General features: G+C 39.6%; 1 protein-coding gene across 2 annotated transcripts in view; it reads right to left on the bottom strand.

Moving 5' to 3' along the window:
* LOC139751577 (uncharacterized) overlaps nt 1-20,029 on the bottom strand; it is a 192,275-nt gene that overhangs the window by 16,312 nt on the left and 155,934 nt on the right. For both annotated transcript variants that reach the window (XM_071667159.1, XM_071667160.1), the window contains exons 15-18: nt 16,496-16,606; nt 14,018-14,193; nt 9,859-10,028; nt 3,636-3,752 (exon numbers count right to left, since the gene is read on the bottom strand). In XM_071667159.1, coding sequence (XP_071523260.1) covers nt 3,636-3,752; nt 9,859-10,028; nt 14,018-14,193; nt 16,496-16,606 — 574 coding nt within the window. The remainder of the gene's footprint in view (nt 1-3,635; nt 3,753-9,858; nt 10,029-14,017; nt 14,194-16,495; nt 16,607-20,029) is intronic.

The raw sequence follows: 20,029 nt of genomic DNA, 5'->3' as shown, positions 1-20,029 counted from the left end.
AGCACCTCTTCCTCCAGCAACTCCTTCCAAGCACAAATACTGAAACCTCAACACAGCTAACTGGAATAATGTATGCTTCTGTCTCTGCCAAATGCATATATTCTTGCATATAATGCATATATGCAGATATTCTTGCAGGACTGGAAGCACTCATCCCCTCTTCCTTCAGGACAACCTCTTCATCCAGTCCATGGGTCAACCGTCCCTGTTCTGAGACCATTCAGGCAAGGGATTAGGCATACTCGGCTTGGAAAACCTCTCCTTCCTCTAACTCCCATTCAGCTTTCATCACTGCCCGTAATCAACGCAAGCATGTTATTCGTGAGGCAAAGAGTTCCTTTATTCAAAGGAAGGGTAATAACCTCTCCTCAACATCCACTGATAGGTCTCCAGCTAAGGGCATCTCAAACAACTTCTGATGCTCTACCTTTCCCACATTTTTCGTTTCTGACATCACTATAGCTGTCTCTCCCAAGGACAAAATAACTCTGGTTCCCATTTCTCCTCTAACTCCACCATGAATGACTCTAACATTCCTTCACCTCTTATTAATCCTACGCCCCTTCCCATAAGCTGTTTTCTGACTGTCCAAAAAGCACTTCTCTCTCTGGACACAAGCAAGGCTTATGGTCCTGATGGCATTCATCCCCATGTACTGAAAGAGTGTGCCTCTAAACTTGCACCTGTGCTTGCTTGTCTTTTCTGTTTCTGTTTAAAACCAAAACTTTTCCTTGCCTTGGAAACATCATTTATACATCCTATCCCTAAGAAGGATGACTGTTCTGACCCCCTAACTACTGTCCTATTCCTTTGATGTCTACCATTTCCAAAGTCTTTGAACCCCTCCTCAACTCCCATATCCTTAAACACCTCAAAAATCACAGCCTTCTCTCTGATCGCAAGTATGGTTTCCGAAAGGCAAGATCCACTGGTAATATCCTTTCCTATCTTACTAATGTCTGGTCATCATCCCTGAAAGATTTTGGGGAGTCATGTGTAGTTGCCCTTGACATATCCAAAGCTTTTGACAGGGTGTGGTATCAGGGTCTCATCTCTAAGCTCCCCTCTTTTGGCTTCCCTCCCTCACTTTGCTCTTTTATATCTAGCTTCCTTTCCAGCTAACCTGTCTCTGTGACTGTTGATGGATCAGCTTCCCCATCACTCTTTCTTAGAATCCCTACATTACAGGAATAGCTAAGTCTGCCTCTTAGAAACTGAGTGCCCTGTTTAGATGTCAAAATTTCTTTTCTGAACAGTTGCTCTGTTTATACAAAGGACTGATTTGTCCTTGTATGGAGTACTGCACTCACATCTGGGGTGGTTCTAGCTCTGCATCCTTACTTGACAGAGTCGAAAGCAGTCCAACTTATAAACTGTCCCAGGCTAGCTTCCAAACTTGACCCTCTTTCCCAAAGCCACAATGTAGGTTAACTTTCACTCTTCTACAGGTATTACTTTGGTTTTTGCTCCAGAGAGCTGGCTGTTTGTGTGCCCATACCACTAGCTAGACCATGCAGTACTCAGCAAGCTGCCGCATCAGAGGATCACTGTGTGGCCATTGGTAACTCAAGGGTGGGCTGATTTGATAACTGCTTTCCCTGCACGTTGAAGCTTTGGAACTCTCTGCTTTCTTTCCCAATAACTATGATCTGGCACATTTCAAAAGACAAGTTTTTCACTTTCTCCAAAATTCATAAATATTTTCCCTTGTCTTTTCTTTTTTCATTTCAAAATTCTCTCTAAATTTCAATTAAGGCCCAACCTTCATGTGGACTTTTGTCCATTATTGGAGCCTTGAAAAAAACAAAAAAAACTCATGGAGCTAATTACCATAGACCTTTCACCTGAAAGTTTTACATAACTTGTCCCTTGCCTTCATAAATATTTTTGCTAATGTTCTGCATCTGTTTTATCTTGCCTTCATTATCTATATCATGATCCTTAATAATGTCCTCAGGTTGCTTTAAAATTCTATATTTCTAAGTTTGCACCTTTGTTTTTGGTCAGCCTGTTCCAGTTTCCTCTCTCTGCTCCCAAATCAGCTGGCCCACTCCTGGTCTATATACCTGTTACATATTCCTTCTACTCCAACTATTCCCATTTTATATTTTTCCAGTGTCCTTTCATCCTTCGGCTTCCTTTCAGTAATTACATATTCATCATGTTCCTCAGCATACTCCATCATTATAATTGTTTCCTCACCACACTGATCATTATGGTCTTTCTGTTTCTTACCTAACTTCCTGATCTAACTGGAATAATCTTTTGTTTATAAATTACCTCAAACAATTTTTCAATTTTTAAAGAATTCCAATGTGCTTGCCTCAAATTTACAGTTGGTTATTTCCTCCCTGGAAATCCTTACACAAATTTTCCTTGTCCCTCTTACAACATGCAAGGATCCTATGACAATGGCAATTAAAATATCTTCAAAGAGGTATCCAAAATGAGTATGTGTGATTACTTGTGCATAAAGGGAGCAATATTTGCACTTCTAGGGTCCCATCTCCTAAACCTCTCCCATCTGGTGCATAGCCTTTTGACTTTTACTTAGTAATTTCATTCACTATGTCTTCATAAAGCCTGTTCTTTTCATCAACTGCTTGCTTACTAGAAAGAAAATCCTCATTTCTTTTCTAATGCTCCTCATACTCGCTTTCATCCAGTTGATTTCTTCCTGTGTGCGCATACATGCATGTGTAAATGTAATATCATCAATTTGTTGTTATACATTTGTACTCACGGAAAAGGCATTTTACATTAATTAGCCCTGATCTCTGAATCTCTCTTTTCTGTCACACAATACAGGTACTTCTATTAGTACTACTTTTGTTGAAGTATTTCCTCATATCTTTTCTGTTCTTCTCATACTTAGTTCTCTGTACAAATGTGTGTCTATATTGTATCCATATATATCACTTACAGCATATTAGGTTAATCTGTGTAAATATATTTTGGATAAGCACACTCATCAGCCACCTGTTTATTAATACTTCTGTCTCAGAATTATAAAAGGAAGCCAAAGGGAGTTCAGGACATCTAACACAATGAATTTATACACTGCAGACAAACTATGGGAACTCAAAATAGGAATTAATGAGAAATATGTTAAGTTCCTCATCAAAGTTCTAAACTGGAATTAGATAACTTCTCCAAAGAAGAGATAGTCATTTTGGGGAGCAAGTGTATTTTGCATCCACATTCAGCTCCAAGATTCACAAAGATCCTCATACCTCTATTTCAGTACAGTAAACATAAAGTACCATCTCCTAGAAGGATGATGACCTGTCAGGGAAGGCCATGTACCCATACAGGGACACAATTGGATAGCTTTAGCTGAGTAGGGAAGTAACAAGGTGTCAGCTGGCTAGGACTGTCACTGCTATAGTATTTCACTCCAACATAGGTTAGTACACAGACATCTGGAAAGATGAACAACTGGGCGGAAAGCAGGCAATGTAGAAATGAAACCAGGCCAGGGTATTAGTGGAGAGTACTACTGTCCAATACATCACTGAGGTGCATATGGTAATTATGATCTAAAGAAGAAAATGCAAGGTAAAAACTAGGGTTTTAAATAAAAATATGGGAGAAGAGACATGTCCTTCTAGCAAAAAGCCAGAGATATGACAAACCTGGTTCATCCAATCAAGGTATTTGACAACTTTGGTGTATACGCCAGGACGGTGCTGGCGTGCACACCCATAACCATTACTAGTTACACCTATCAGTTGCCACCCTCCATCAGGCTCCTGTAAAAAAAAGATACCGACTGCTTATATATTTTTTCTATACTGCAATAATATTCAGTACAATGGTAATAGACAAATCATCTCTAAACTGCATATGCTTAAGCAATTATCTCCTGATGTGATGTCAAAATACTGTACATAATCTGAATAGCTATCATGGGAAACAGTATTACTTATGCATTTATATATTTATCTTTCCTAGGCTCAGTCCTCTGTTCTTAACACTACCTCGCTAATGAGGGAAATGGTGAATATGTATGAAAAATATATGTACTTTGTGGAAGGTTTTAAGAGTATATGGTGTGGGAGGTAAGTTGCTAGAAGCTTTTAAAAGTTCTTACCAAGAATGTAAGGCATGTATACAAGCAGGAAGACAGGATAGTGATTGGTTCCCAGTGAATGTCAGTCTGCAGTAAAGGTGTGTGATGTCCCCATGGTTTTTTAATTTGTTTATGGATGGGGTGGTTAGGGAGGTAAATGCAAGAGTTTTGAAGAGAGGGGCGAGTATGCAGTTTGTTGGGGATGAGAGGGCCTGGGAAGTGAGTGTGTTGCTGTTTCCCAATGATTCAGCTCTGATGGCTGATTAATGTGAGAAACTGCAGAGATTAGTGACTGAGTTTGGAAAAGTGTGTAAAAGGAGAAAACTGAGAGTAAATCTGAATAAGAGCAAGGTTATTAGGTTCAGTAGGGTTGAGGGACAAGTTACATGGGAGGTAAGTTTGAATGGAGAAAAATTGGAGGAAATGAAGTGTTTTAGATATCGGGGAGTGGACTTAGCAGTGGATGGAACCACAGAAGTGGAATCAAGTCAAAGAGTAGGGGTGGGGTTGAAGGTTCTGGGAGCGATGAAGAATGTGTGGAAGGAGAGAATGTTATCTCGAAGAGCAAAAATGGGTATGTTTGAAGGAATAGTGTTTCCAACAATACTATACAGTTGTGAGGCATGGGCTATAGATAGGGTTGTACAGAGGAGGGTGTATGTGTTGGAAATGAGATGTTTGAGGACAATATGTGGTGTGAGGTGGTGTGATCGAGTAAGTATTGTAAGGGTAAGAAAGATGTGTGGAAATAAAAAGAGTATGGTTGAGAGAGCAGAAGAGGGTGTGTTGAAATGGTTTGGACATATGGAGAGAATGAGTGAGGAAAGATTGACCAAGAGGATATATGTGTCAGAGGTGGTGGGAAGAAGGAGAAGCAGGAGACCAACCTGGAAGTGAAAAGATGGAGTGAAAAAGACTTTGAGCGATCGGGGCCTGAACATACAGGTCAATCTTTCCTCACTCATTCTCTCCATGTGACCAAACCATTTAAAAAAATCTAGAGTTACAAAGAATGAGCTGTGTGAGTTAAGTGTTATCAAGTATTATGTTTGACAAGAAGAGACTGTATGTTTGCAGATAGAATGCCAGTAGACCACATATGGGGGAAGCATAAAGAAAAGAGAGCTACTAGGTCAGAGGAGAGCAATTTGACAACCACTAAAGTGCTGGCTCACTATGCAGACATTACTAACCCTCCCAATACCCAGGCAGGCAGTACTGATAATATACCCCCCTGATCATTGGCTGCCTACCAACTATTACCTAGTTAAATAGTCAATGATTAAATTTAAGTACACTATCTGGTTCTCTTTCACATTCTTAAGTAAGATTACCAAACCACAAACACCACAGTAGCTGAAACAGCCCTCAACCATAAGAGAAGGAGGGTGTTTTATAATATTTTATGCATATTGTGGCAAGTGCAGGTCTGAGTAGGGTGACCTGTACCCACCCTCTGATGCTTCCAGTCAAGTAAATGCTGGCTCATTACTCCACAACACAATGGTCCATGTTTCCTGATCCTAAACACTGTATTTCTTGCAATATTTCCCTTGTTTATTCTTCTGGGTGACAGTCAATAGAGGCTGATGTTGGGCACAAAAAAATGAAATCCAAATGCATTATGAAGGAACTTTTAAACACTCCTTAGAGAGACATGTTCGAGCAACTTAGGGTTCATCTTGAATTCACATGCTGTTGGAGATGGGCAGGCCTTAACTTGTCGTGCAATCACTTTAAGAGTCCTAAGAGACAATAATCTTGGCTTTCCAGACTAAGGAAGAGGAGGTGGTAAAATGAACTTTCCTAATTCCCTAACCTCCTTTAACAGTCTCTGGACATTTCACAGCCATGCATATGTTTGTTCAGCAATATATTTCAAATCATGCTCTGCTCTGTATAAAGCTATCAGCGCTGGGATGGCCTCCTTTGTTGTAACTCTTATGGGCATAATGTGATGGTACAAGAGTTAGGTAACTGTAGAAAAATATGAAGAAAAAACAACACATGAATATAAACAAAGCAGACACAAGCACCATGGCTATTAAACACTAAATGATGGCTATGATACGTTATTACAATGGCGTTAAACATATGATTAGTGCTGTCAATGCATCACTTAACATGCCAGAGACTCTATAAGAGACATGAACCAATTTCCACAATAATTAAAGTCAACATACCTCTTGTGCCTCAACTTTTGGTGCATACCATAATCTAATGCTTCATAGTGGTGGTTGGTATGTATTTATAATACGATGTATAAAATAACATATAGCAGTCATTTATGAACAAATGCAAGTAAAATAACCAGAGTATGACCAAAAACGGCATAAACTTATAATCATGGTGTGTGCTAGCTGATGAACTTGCCGTAACAAAACTGCATGGTGATGGTGTTATGATACTTACTAGCTGAAGTACAAAATATTCTTTTTTTTTTTTTTTTTTTTCCAAAAGAAGGAACAGAGAAGAGGTCCAGGTGAGGATATTCCCTCAAAGGCCCAGTCCTCTGTTCTTAACGCTACCTCGCTATCGCGGGAAATAGCGAATAGTATGGAAAAAAAACAAAAAACTGCAAAACACCTGAAAAGATGACAATAATTGACAATCATAATAACCATCTACATTGTGACAGTCGCAAATACCTCAACAAATTGCTTTGTGATAGTAAAGTTATCATGCTCTTTATTATTCATTGTGTGCATATTACATGACAATCATTCATGAACATATGCAAGTGAAAAAAGTGTAAGACCAAAAACAGCACCACCAATTAATAATAACTGCAAACATTTACACATCTCAATAAATTGCTTTGTAATGGTAAAGTTGTTGAAATAAATATTGTTTGTTGTATACAGTAATAAAGAGCAATCATTTATTAACAAATGCATCTCATAAACAACATAGTATGGTCAAAATAGCAGCATAATCAATAATCATCATAAACATTTATGCATTAGTAGTAGAATACATCTCAATAAATCTCACTGTAACAGTACTGGTGTTATCATATATAATTTTTGCCATACACAATATGACAATCATTTATGAACAAATGCATGTCAGAAAATATAAGAGACAAAAACACAGTAACAAACTGATTTATGTGCTTGCAGAAGTGTGGTAGGAATGCTTATTTATGATACGTCACATACTGAACATGTAACTTGTACGTGACATATACCTTTGACTCTATTTCAGTTTACTTATTATGTTTTAAATTCTTTCATAATTTCATTCTTACTCACTAAGGGAGATGTGTGGTAATAAACAAAGTGTGGCTGAAAGAGCAGAAGAGGGTGTGTTGAAATGGTTTGGACAAATGGAGAATATGAGTGAGGAAAGATTGACAAAGAGGATATATGTGTCAGAGGTGGAGGGAAGAAGGAGAAGCGGAAGACCAAATTGGAGGTGGAAGGATGGAGTGAAAAGATTTTGAGCGATCAGGGCCTGAACATACAGGAGGGTGAAAGGTGTGCAAGGAATAGAGTGAATTGGAGCGATGTGGTATACCGGGGCGATGTGCTGTCAATGGATTGAATCGGGGCATGTGAAACATCTGGGGTAAACCATGGAAAGGTCTGTGGGGCGTGGGGCCTGGATGTGGAAAGGGAGCTGTGGTTTCAGTGCATTACACATGACAGCTAGAGACTGAGTATGAACGAATGTGGCCATTTTTTTGTCTGCTCCTGGCGCTGCCTTGCTATGAGAGAGAGAGAGAGAGAGAGAGAGAGAGAGAGAGAGAGAGAGAGAGAGAGAGAGAGAGAGAGATATGCTATTTCGTGCGTGGCAGGGTAGCGATGGGAATGGATGAAGGCAGCAAGCATGGATATGTGCATGTGTATATATGTATGTCTCTGTGTATGTATATGTTGAAATGTATATGTATGTATATGTGTGTGTCTGTGGTCATGTATGTATATACATGTGTATGTGGGTGGGCTATTCCTTGTCTGTTTCCTTGCACTACATTGCTAACGCGGGAGAGAGCAGTTAAGTACAATAAAAAATATAAATACATTTTCTTGTTGTTCGCTGATGATACAGCGCTGGTGGCTGATTCATGTGAGAAACTGCAGAAGCTGGTGACTGAGTTTGGTAAAGTGTGTGAAAGAAGAAAGTTAAGAGTAAATGTGAATAAGAGCAAGGTTATTAGGTACAGTAGGGTTGAGGGTCAAGTCAATTGGGAGGTGAGTTTGAATGGAGAAAAACTGGAGGAAGTGAAGTGTTTTAGATATCTGGGAGTGGATCTGGCAGCGGATGGAAACATGGAAGCGGAAGTGGATCATAGGGTGGGGGAGGGGGCGAAAATTCTGGGAGCCTTGAAGAATGTGTGGAAGTCGAGAACATTATCTTGAAAAGCAAAAATGGGTATGTTTGAAGGAATAGTGGTTCCAACAATGTTGTATGGTTGCGAGGCGTGGGCTATGGATAGAGTTGTGCGCAGGAGGATGGATGTGCTGGAAATGAGATGTTTGAGGACAATGTGTGGTATGAGGTGGTTTGATCGAGTAAGTAACGTAAGGGTAAGAGAGATGTGTGGAAATAAAAAGAGCGTGGTTGAGAGAGCAGAAGAGGGTGTTTTGAAATGGTTTGGGCACATGGAGAGAACGAGTGAGGAAAGATTGACCAAGAGGATATATGTGTCGGAGGTGGAGGGAACGAGGAGAAGAGGGAGACCAAATTGGAGGTGGAAAGATGGAGTGAAAAAGATTTTGTGTGATCGGGGCCTGAACATGCTGGAGGGTGAAAGGAGGGCAAGGAATAGAGTGAATTGGAGCGATGTGGTATACCGGGGTTGACGTGCTGTCAGTGGATTGAATCAGGGCATGTGAAGCGTCTGGGGTAAACCATGGAAAGCTGTGTAGGTATGTATATTTGCGTGTGTGGACGTATGTATATACATGTGTATGGGGGTGGGTTGGGCCATTTCTTTCGTCTGTTTCCTTGCGCTACCTCGCAAACGCGGGAGACAGCGGCAAAAAAAAAAAAAAAAAAAAAAAAAAAAAAAAAAAAAAAAAAAAAAAATTCTTATTCAAAAACTGAAAAACAACTGGACAGTATGTAAGAAAATCAGCTTTTATTGTGACAGTGAATGGGTTAATATTGTTTCACATTAGCCAAATACAATCACTGTAAAATTTGAAGTATAGAATCACTTACAGAAAATAGACTCATGTTTCTGAACAATCCAAATGTACAAAACGTAAATGAAGACAGATGCCTTAGCCACCATGGGTTGTGTCATACTTGCTTTCATGTGCTTATTCATAAATTTCAAAATTACTTGACTTTTCCTTGACCTCATGCAAAATCTCAAGTTTCATGGAGTCAAATTCTCTAACCTTCTCCTGTTACTAGAGATAAGTAAAAAATCTCTGACCTTTCCCTCACTTGCAGGAACCCCATTCTATTTCTAGAATCAATCCATTACTAGGTCTATCAAAAGGAAATAGTTATTATTAACTGACTTTTCAATAAAGATTACAATAACTTTAAATATCACAGAGGTAGTCAGTGAAAGCCATGTATTCAGTTGGCTCTCAAGGACATTCTGAGAAATAAAAGATTCTTAAAACTGCATTATTTGCTTCAGGAATCCATAGAAAAACTCTAAGTGAAGTTACCAAAAGAATGACCCTACAAAGTTTTAACACAATCCACATGATGTATTTTGAAAAGCTAAAGGCTGACAAGCTACTGTCAATGATAGACAGATGGATAAAGTCATAGCATCAGCTTAGAACAGTAAAATGAAAAAATATAATAGCTGTATATACCTGGCACATAAGAGGTCCACCAGAGTCCCCAAGACAGGCATCACGTCCCCCTCTGTCATAACCAGCACAAAACATGTCCTCTGTGATGCGATATAGTGGGATGAACACTGTCCTTTTGCGACACTCAGATGTTGAAATAAGTGGCACCTGTACCTCCTGAAGTGTATCAGCTGCAGGTATTAAAGAGAAAAGTAAAATTAGTCTGTTGTTTCATAGCCCAAACGATCTTTCTTTTCCATTGAGTGTTATATATCAATCTTTTGAATGGTTTTAGAGTAAGATTTTATTTTTCTTTAATACTAATAATTCATTTATTTGGTTGGGAGCCATATCTAATTCAATACTTTGCATTATGAGCCAATCAAGGTAAACCATAAGGCAGTCTTTAGTGCTTTGGTGCTATGGCCAATGTTCATTTGTTCCTGATGCTACCTTACTAAAGCTGGAAAAGAAATTAAATGAGTATATATATAAATGGAATAGTTTGTGGAGCTTTGCTGTGCATGGTAGGTGCTGTCAGTTAGTAACACTAATCCACCATCCCATATTGCCTTTAATGGTATGTTTGGTTACTTTCTCTAGCAAAAGTATGTGGATGACTTTGTCAAATAACTTTGCAAAATCAAGAAAAATGAGTCCATTGTCTTTTCTTGCATAAAACTTTCATATACATCATTGTAATGATCTAATAATTGAAGCTGCATACACTTTCCACGTAAAAATCCATTTTAGCATTCATTTATGTAACTGTTCTTTTTATCAGTGAGTCCTTTTAGTGCTTTCAAAGACTTCTATCACATGTGGAGTCAAATCAACCAGTCTATAGTTTAGGTATTAGCTTGGATCCTCTATTATGTATTGGTATTACAAATGCCATTTGAGAAAGACTACCTTTCTGATTTCATCCAAACTTACTTTGCACAAACAATAACATCACTGGTTTCACTATCTGGTTCTGGAGCTGAATTTTCTCTGATCAGATTAATCACTGTTTATATCATCTTTCAGTAGCTCAGTATCTATAACTGCATTTTCATCATGTTGATGAAAGAGTTCATCTTTTGATTTCTCCTTGCACTGTGCATTGTTCTGTTAACATCTCAAATATTTTCTTTGTTTATTTCATACTTTTCTCCAACTTTAAAAGGTGCATTTTCAAATTTCTTGGCTTCTGCTTTTTCATATGGGTGGATGGTAACCTTCAATGTCTTTTCATGTTCTGTATAACTCTCTCTTTACTCATTCTCTGTTCTATTAAATATTTCATTATTTCTACATCTGCATTCTTTATTTTCTTACCATACACATTCATTTTTGCCTTTTCCGTTGCCAACCTTTTCTCCTTTTTCCATGCCTTTCAATCTATCCACTGTGTTTTGTCTTTAGGTATTCTCCATTTTTCACTCTTTTATTTTTTCTTTGGTATTAGCTCACTGATTATTATTTCTATTATCTCTGACTGTAGTTTTGTGTTTATGACTAGGTTACTGCCTATGAAGATCTCACTCAAATTTTTGTCTAAAATCTTTCCTTGAACTCTCTCCAGTCTGATTGCTCATGATGAAAATTAATGTCACTCAATCTGCTCTTGTCCCAGTACTGTTTCACATTCACATTCATCCATTATTACATTATATATTGTAGTGATTTCTAAGATACTATGACCTTACATACTTATATCAATCACTTTCATACCTGAAAACAGTGCAATGTCATTTGTAAAATATCTATCATACTGTTCTCTCTTAAGAGGTGTGCCTGTGAGTTACTTGTACAAGGTTGAATGATTCACATAGACTGATAAGTCCTTGGAAATATCCCCTTTCATCTCCTGAGGCATCATTTTACATCTATAATCTACTTCACTTTCCTGCCAATCCATAAAATGGAAGTTGAGTCTTAACTTTCCTGCCAATCCATAAAATGGAAGTTGAATTCATCAGCCAATATAATTATTGAATCCAATTTCTCAAATCTCCCCAATAATCCTTCAATATTGGATGAGAATGTCTTTAAAACAATTTAGCTTGATTTTAGGTTGTGTTATCTTATTGTTTATTTTGGTTTATTTGGTTGTCTAGGTTTAGTGTGTTTACAGCTGAGATGCTCATGAGCTATAACTGATTCGCAATCATAATTAAGTGTCTCATCTTCACAGTCTGGTTTCCTTCTAGTTTATCATGAACATCGAAGGTACTGCTACACCTCCCTCTTTGAATGTGGTTCAAGCTGTTCTGAATTTTTCAAATTTCCAAATTTCTTCATCTTTTACTCTTCTGTCAGGCCAAGTTTCTGACATGTTGGCTACAAGTGTGTTTTTATAACTAGAGTACTAAATGATGTAATTCATTTTGACTCTTAAGGTATTTTCTTTGTATCTATGTATTTACAATTGCCCCAGGACCTTTATTCCAAGGTTCCTGCACTTCTAAGGCTGCACAATTTCCAATAGCTGGGAAATTATGGATTCTTTAGGACTGAAACTTCTTTGATGAGACTGCACTCCTAATAAAACACACTTGCCAAAGAAGTCTTTTCACTAACAATGCAGCCTCATGCAGAGAGATTCAATTAGCACCTTAGACTTTGGACTTATATACTAACAATCTTCCAAGGATAATCTGTTCCTGTATGTATCTTCAGCTGGATTTTGGCTTTTGTGTCTTAACTCATGCTGTTGAATTTCTCATGCATAGCTAGCACATTTCTGTTTTTCGAAGGGGCACTGTCAGAGTCACGTTGCATGTTTTTACCGCTGTTTTGTTCCTATTTCTGCTCGGACTTACCTTATCTAGCTCTCTCATAAAACAAAATTCTACTGGTCTGGAGGCTTTCTGTAGTTGTCTTCATCTGGCAAATAATTCTTCTGGTTCTCATTCCACCTTGTTCTCTAACTCTGATAAGTCATATATGTTTCATATTCCTGCTAATATTGGTTCATGCTATCGTTCCAATTTGCTTTTCTCTACAATGCTAATATGGGACTCTATATTCATATTTCAGCCTTTCCAGGTCAAGTTTTGGTGTAAGATCTCTGCTGATTTCATTTTCTCTCCATCTGTTTTCTAACTTATATTTATTCCATTATTCCCTTCTTTGGTTTTCATTAAACTATTTCCATCTCTGTAGATAAAAAGATAAGAGTGAAGGAGGCTGAGTTATTAGGGCAGGTGAGATGTGCCCTTGGGATAGAAAAAACTAGAGAGAGAGAGAGAGAGAGAGAGAGAGAGAGAGAGAGAGAGAGAGAGAGAGAGAGAGAGAGAGAGAGGCAGAGAGAGAGAGAGGCAGAGAGAGAGAGAGAGAGAGGCAGAGAGAGAGAGAGAGAGAGACAGAGGGAGAGAGAGAGACAGAGGGAGAGAGAGAGACAGAGGGAGGGAGAGAGAGAGACAGAGGGAGAGAGAGAGAGACAGAGGGAGAGAGAGAGAGAGACAGAGGGAGAGAGAGAGACAGAGGGAGAGAGAGAGAGAAAGAGGGAGAGAGAGAGACAGAGGGAGAGAGAGAGAGAGAGACAGAGGGAGAGAGAGAGACAGAGGGAGAGAGAGAGACAGAGAGAAAGAGAGAGACAGAGAGAAAGAGAGAGACAGAGAGAGAGAGAGAGAGAGAGAGAGAGAGAGAGAGAGAGAGAGAGAGAGAGAGAGAGAGAGAGAGAGAGAGAGACAGAGAGTGTGTGTGTGTGTGTGTGTGTGTGTGTGTGTGTGTGTGTGTGTGTGTGTGTGTGTGTTAGGTATGCGCTGTCAATGGGCTGAACCACAGCATATGTAGTAGGCAAGGTAAACCATGGAAACATTTGTTGGTTTGGAATGTGGATGGTAGGTTCTGGTTTCAGTACACTATATATGACAGCTAGAGAATGGATGTGTACAAAATAGCCTTTGTTTGTGTGCTCCTGATATAACCATGCTAAGGCATGAAAAGCAATTAAGCATGAAAAATGTGTGATATGATAACTATGCATGTCATCAATGTTTCCCTATAAAGTCTGCTGAAAACAGCAGCTGAAACAAATGTAATTTCATGAAAAACATTATTTCTCAAAAAATATAGGACACATATGAGAAAATAAGCCTAAAAACTCAAACTTTCATCATCAATATTTTATTACATACAGAGTATCAAATATGAATACATGACATAGAGCATTGTTTTAGTGTAAACTCACGGAATATCTTGCCAACTTCAAAGAGTTGTCCCCAGCCAACAAGTGTGCAGAGACGACCATGATGTACAGATGAGCCAAGTGGTGGTAGACATATAGGCCGTACATAGTCTGTAAACCTCACAGGCTCATCCACTCTCAGCAGTGAAATGTCATTAACGAAGCCAGTATCCTCATACCTGCAGCACATATGCTAACAACGTAACTCATATACTTTTGTGAAATATTTGATAGTTTTTCGTAGACTGAAAGATTTTATTATCAATTCAAATACGTTCAAGGAAAATGTCATTTGAGATACTTTTGCCTACAGATCCACTGGCAGATAGCTATTGGTCAAACCAAGGAAGAGAGAAGATTGATGGACAACCTGAACACAACCTTTGCCTTTTTATACAACACTGGTCATATATATATATTTTTTTTTTATTATACTTTGTCGCTGTCTCCCGCATTTGCGAGGTAGCGCAAGGAAACAGACGAAAGAAATGGCCCAACCCCCCCCCCATACACATGTACATACATACGTCCACACACGCAAATATACATACCTACACAGCTTTCCATGGTTTACCCCAGACGCTTCACATGCCTTGATTCAATCCACTGACAGCACGTCAACCCCGGTATACCACATCGCTCCAATTCACTCTATTCCTTGCCCTCCTTTCACCCTCCTGCATGTTCAGGCCCCGATCACACAAAATCTTTTTCACTCCATCTTTCCACCTCCAATTTGGTCTCCCTCTTCTCCTCGTTCCCTCCACCTCCGACACATATATCCTCTTGGTCAATCTTTCCTCACTCATTCTCTCCATGTGCCCAAACCACTTCAAAACACCCTCTTCTGCTCTCTCAACCACGCTCTTTTTATTTCCACACATCTCTCTTACCCTTACGTTACTCACTCGATCAAACCACCTCACACCACACATTGTCCTCAAACATCTCATTTCCAGCACATCCATCCTCCTGCGCACAACTCTATCCATAGCCCACGCCTCGCAACCATACAACATTGTTGGAACCACTATTCCTTCAAACATACCCATTTTTGCTTTCCGAGATAATGTTCTTGACTTCCACACATTCTTCAAGGCCCCCAGAATTTTCGCCCCCTCCCCCACCCTATGATCCACTTCCGCTTCCATGGTTCCATCCGCTGCCAGATCCACTCCCAGATATCTAAAACACTTCACTTCCTCCAGTTTTTCTCCATTCAAACTCACCTCCCAATTGACTTGACCCTCAACCCTACTGTACCTAATAACCTTGCTCTTATTCACATTTACTCTTAACTTTCTTCTTCCACACACTTTACCAAACTCAGTCACCAGCTTCTGCAGTTTCTCACATGAATCAGCCGCCAGCGCTGTATCATCAGCGAACAACAACTGACTCACTTCCCAAGCTCTCTCATCCCCAACAGACTTCATACTTGCCCCTCTTTCCAAAACTCTTGCATTTACCTCCCTAACAACACCATCCATAAACAAATTAAACAACCATGGTGACATCACACACCCCTGCTGCAAACCTACATTCACTGAGAACCAATCACTTTCCTCTCTTCCTACACGTACACATGCCTTACATCCTCGATAAAAACTTTTCAGTGCTTCTAACAACTTTCCTCCCACACCATATATTCTTAATACCTTCCACAGAGCATCTCTATCAACTCTATCATATGCCTTCTCCAGATCCATAAATGCTACATACAAATCCATTTGCTTTTCTAAGTATTTCTCACATACATTCTTCAAAGCAAACACCTGATCCACACATCCTCTACCACTTCTGAAACCACACTGCTCTTCCCCAATCTGATGCTCTGTACATGCCTTCACCCTCTCAATCAATACCCTCCCATATAATTTACCAGGAATATATACAGAGAACAATTCATCTCAAGATGATTGGATAGAACAACTAGATCACATGAGAATTTAAGAAAGTTTTTAAAAAACATGTACAGAGGTAATCCTAAAGTATAAAAGTGTTAGATGAATGGAGTATACTAAATGAGGAAATAGTAAATGCAAACAGCATGGATAAGTTTAAAATGTTGTGTGATAAAAGAGAATGATCAAGAGAAGGAGCCCTATGACTGTAAACTCTCTCCCCATACAGTATAAAGTGGTAATTACAAACATGTACATGATATACTAGGAATTCAAAAAAGTTGGGTGACAGTAGAGAAACTTTAAGAGATGGGCCATATGAGTGTAAAGCTACCTATCACTACTGTAAGAACAGGTGATTTGTGTGATATGTATATCTATTTTTTTATTCATCATACTAAGTCGCTGTCTCCTGCTGTCTTCCATATGGCCTGGAATCATGTCTGAATTAGTTTGCAGAAAAGGAGCAAAAATCTGGCATCAAGCAAATCAAATTGGCCTTGTTAGCCAAGCTAACAAAGGCACTAATCATTAACATAATTTCAATTAAATATACCTAATATTCATGTATACTTACTCTGGATGAATGAAAATATGTGTGATGTGTCTGAGCTGTTCATATGGAGAAGGAAACTTAGTGCCACGTCGCAAAGCTCCCAGTCGTGCTACCCAGTAGTTATTTGTGGCACTGTTATGAGAAGATAACATTGTGTCAAGGAATACATTTGAGGCAAGGGTCTACATTCTGAAGGACTTTATCATAATACTATACCACTACTTACTACTACTACTAACAATAATAATGAAACTTTATCTATTATTTATATTTATCATACTTGATTGCAGTTTCCTGCATCAGCAAGGTAGTGTGAAAAAAGACAAAAATGGCCAATCCACTCATATGCACACACACATATACATATATATATATATATATATATATATATATATATATATATATATATATATATATATATATATTTTTTTTTTTTTTTTTCATACTTTGTCGCTGTCTCCCGCGTTTGCGAGGTAGCGCAAGGAAACAGACGAAAGAAATGGCCCAACCCCCCCCCCCATACACATGTACATACGTCCACACACGCAAATATACATACCTACACAGCCTTCCATGGTTTACCCCAGACGCTTCACATGCCTTGATTCAATCCACTGACATATATATATATATATATATATATATATATATATATATATATTTATTTTTAAATTCATTTTGCTTTGTCGCTGTCTCCCGCGTTTGCGAGGTGGCGCAAGGAAACAGACGTAAGAAATGGCCCAACCCACCCCCATACACATGTATATACACACACGTAAATATACATACCTGTACATCTCAATGTACACATATATATACACACACAGACACATACATATATACCCATGCACACAATTCACACTATCTGCCTTTATTCATTCCCATCGCCACCTCACCACACATGGAATACCATCCCCCTCCCCCCTCATGTGTGCGGGGTAGTGCTAGGAAAAGACAACAAAGGCCTCATTCGTTCACACTCTGTCTCTAGCTGTCATGCAATAATGCCCAAAACCACAGCTCCCTTTCCACATCCAGGCCCCACACAGCTTTCCATGGTTTACCCCAGACGCTTCACATGCCCTGATTCAATCCACTGACAGCACGTCAACCCCGGTATACCACATCAATCCAATTCACTCTATTCCTTGCCCGCCTTTCACCCTCCTGCATGTTCAGGCCCCGATCACTCAAAATCTTTTTCACTCCATCTTTCTACCTTCAATTTGGTCTCCCACTTCTCCTTGTTCCCTCCACCTCCGACACATATATCCTCTTGGTCAATCTTTCCTTACTCATTCTCTCCATGTGCCCAAACCATTTCAAAACACCCTCTTCTGCTCTCTCAACCACGCTCTTTTTATTTCCACACATCTCTCTTACCCTTACATTACTTACTTGATCAAACCACCTCATACCACACATTGTCCTCAAACATCTCATTTCCAGCACATCCACCCTCCTGCGCACAACTCTATCCATAGCCCACGCCTCACAACCATACAACATTGATGGAACCACTATTCCTCCAAACATACCCATTTTTGCTTTCCGAGATAATGTTCTCGACTTCCACACATTCTTCAAGGCTCCCAGGATTTTCGCCCCCTCCCCCACCCTATGATCCACTTCCGCTTCCATGGTTCCATCCGCTGCCAGATCCACTCCCAGATATCTAAAACACTTTACTTCCTCCAGTTTTTCTCCATTCAAACTTACCTCCCAATTGACTTGATCCTCAACCCTACTGTACCTAATAACCTTGCTCTTATTCACATTTACTCTTAACTTTCTTCTTTCACACACTTTACCAATATATATATATATATATATATATATATATATATATATATATATATATATATATATATATATATATATATATTTTTTTTTTATACCTCGTCGCTTTGTCGCTGTCTCCCGCGTTTGCGAGGTAGCGCAAGGAAACAGACGAAAGAAATGGCCCAACCCACCCCCATACACATGTATATACATACACGTCTACACACACAAATATACATACCTACACAGCTTTCCATGGTTTACCCCAGACGCTTCACAAGCCCTGATTCAATCCACTGACAGCACTTCAACCCCGGTATACCACATCGATCCAATTCACTCTATTCCTTGCCCTCCTTTCACCCTCCTGCATGTTCAGGCCCCGATCACACAAAATCTTTTTCACTCCATCTTTCCACCTCCAATGTGGTCTCCCACTTCTCCTCGTTCCCTCCACCTCCGACACATATATCCTCTTGGTCAATCTCTCCTCGCTCATTCACTCCATGTGCCCAAACCATTTCAAAACACCCTCTTCTGCTCTCTCAACCATGCTCTTTTTATTTCCACACATCTCTCTTACCCTTATGTTACTTACTCGATCAAACCACCTCACACCACACATTGTCCTCAAACATCTCATTTCCAGCACATCCACCCTCCTGCGCACAACTCTATCCATAGCCCACGCCTCGCAACCATACAACATTGTTGGAACCACTATTCCTTCAAACATACCCATTTTTGCTTTCAGAGATAATGTTCTCGACTTCCACACATTCTTCAAGGCTCCCAGGATTTTCGCCCCCTCCCCCACCCTATGATCCACTTCTGCTACCATGGTTCCATCTGCTGCCAGATCCACTCCCAGATATCTAAAACACTTTACTTCCTCCAGTTTTTCTCCATTCAAACTTACCTCCCAATTGACTTGACCCTCAACCCTACTGTACCTAATAACCCTGCTCTTATTCACATTTATTCTTAACTTTCTTCTTTCACACACTTTACCAAACTCAGTCACCAGCTTCTGCAGTTTTTCACATGAATCAGCCACCAGCGCTGTATCATCAGCGAACAACAACTGACTCACTTCCCAAGCTCTCTCATCCACAACAGACTTCATACTTGCCCCTCTTTCCATATGTTTATCTATTTATTTATTTTGCTTTGTCGCTGTCTCCCGCGTTTGCGAGGTAGCGCAAGGAAACAGACAAAAGAAATGGCCCAATCCACCCCCAAACACAATGTATATACATACACGTCCACACACGCAAATATACATACCTATACATCTCAATGTACACATATATATATACACACAGACACATACATATATACCCATGCACACAATTCACACTGTCAGCCTTTATTCATTCCCATCGCCACCTCGCCACACATGGAATACCATCCCCCTCCCCCCTCATGTGTGTGAGGTAGCACTAGGAAAAGACAACAAAGGCCCCATTCATTCACACTCAGTCTCTAGCTGTCATGCAATAATGCCCGAAACCACAGCTCCCTTTCCACATCCAGGCCCCACACAACTTTCCATGGTTTACCCCAGACACTTCACATGCCCTGATTCAATCCACTGATAGCACGTCAACCCCGGTATACCACATCAATCCAATTCACTCTATTCCTTGCCCTCCTTTCACCCTCCTGCATGTTCAGGCCCCGATCACACAAAATCTTTTTCACTCCATCTTTCCACCTCCAATGTGGTCTCCCACTTCTCCTCGTTCCCTCCACCTCCGACACATATATCCT

Source organism: Panulirus ornatus, chromosome 11, assembly GCF_036320965.1.
Source record: "Panulirus ornatus isolate Po-2019 chromosome 11, ASM3632096v1, whole genome shotgun sequence".
Lineage (NCBI taxonomy): Eukaryota > Metazoa > Arthropoda > Malacostraca > Decapoda > Palinuridae > Panulirus > Panulirus ornatus.
This window is presented reverse-complemented; position numbering and strand designations above follow the sequence as displayed.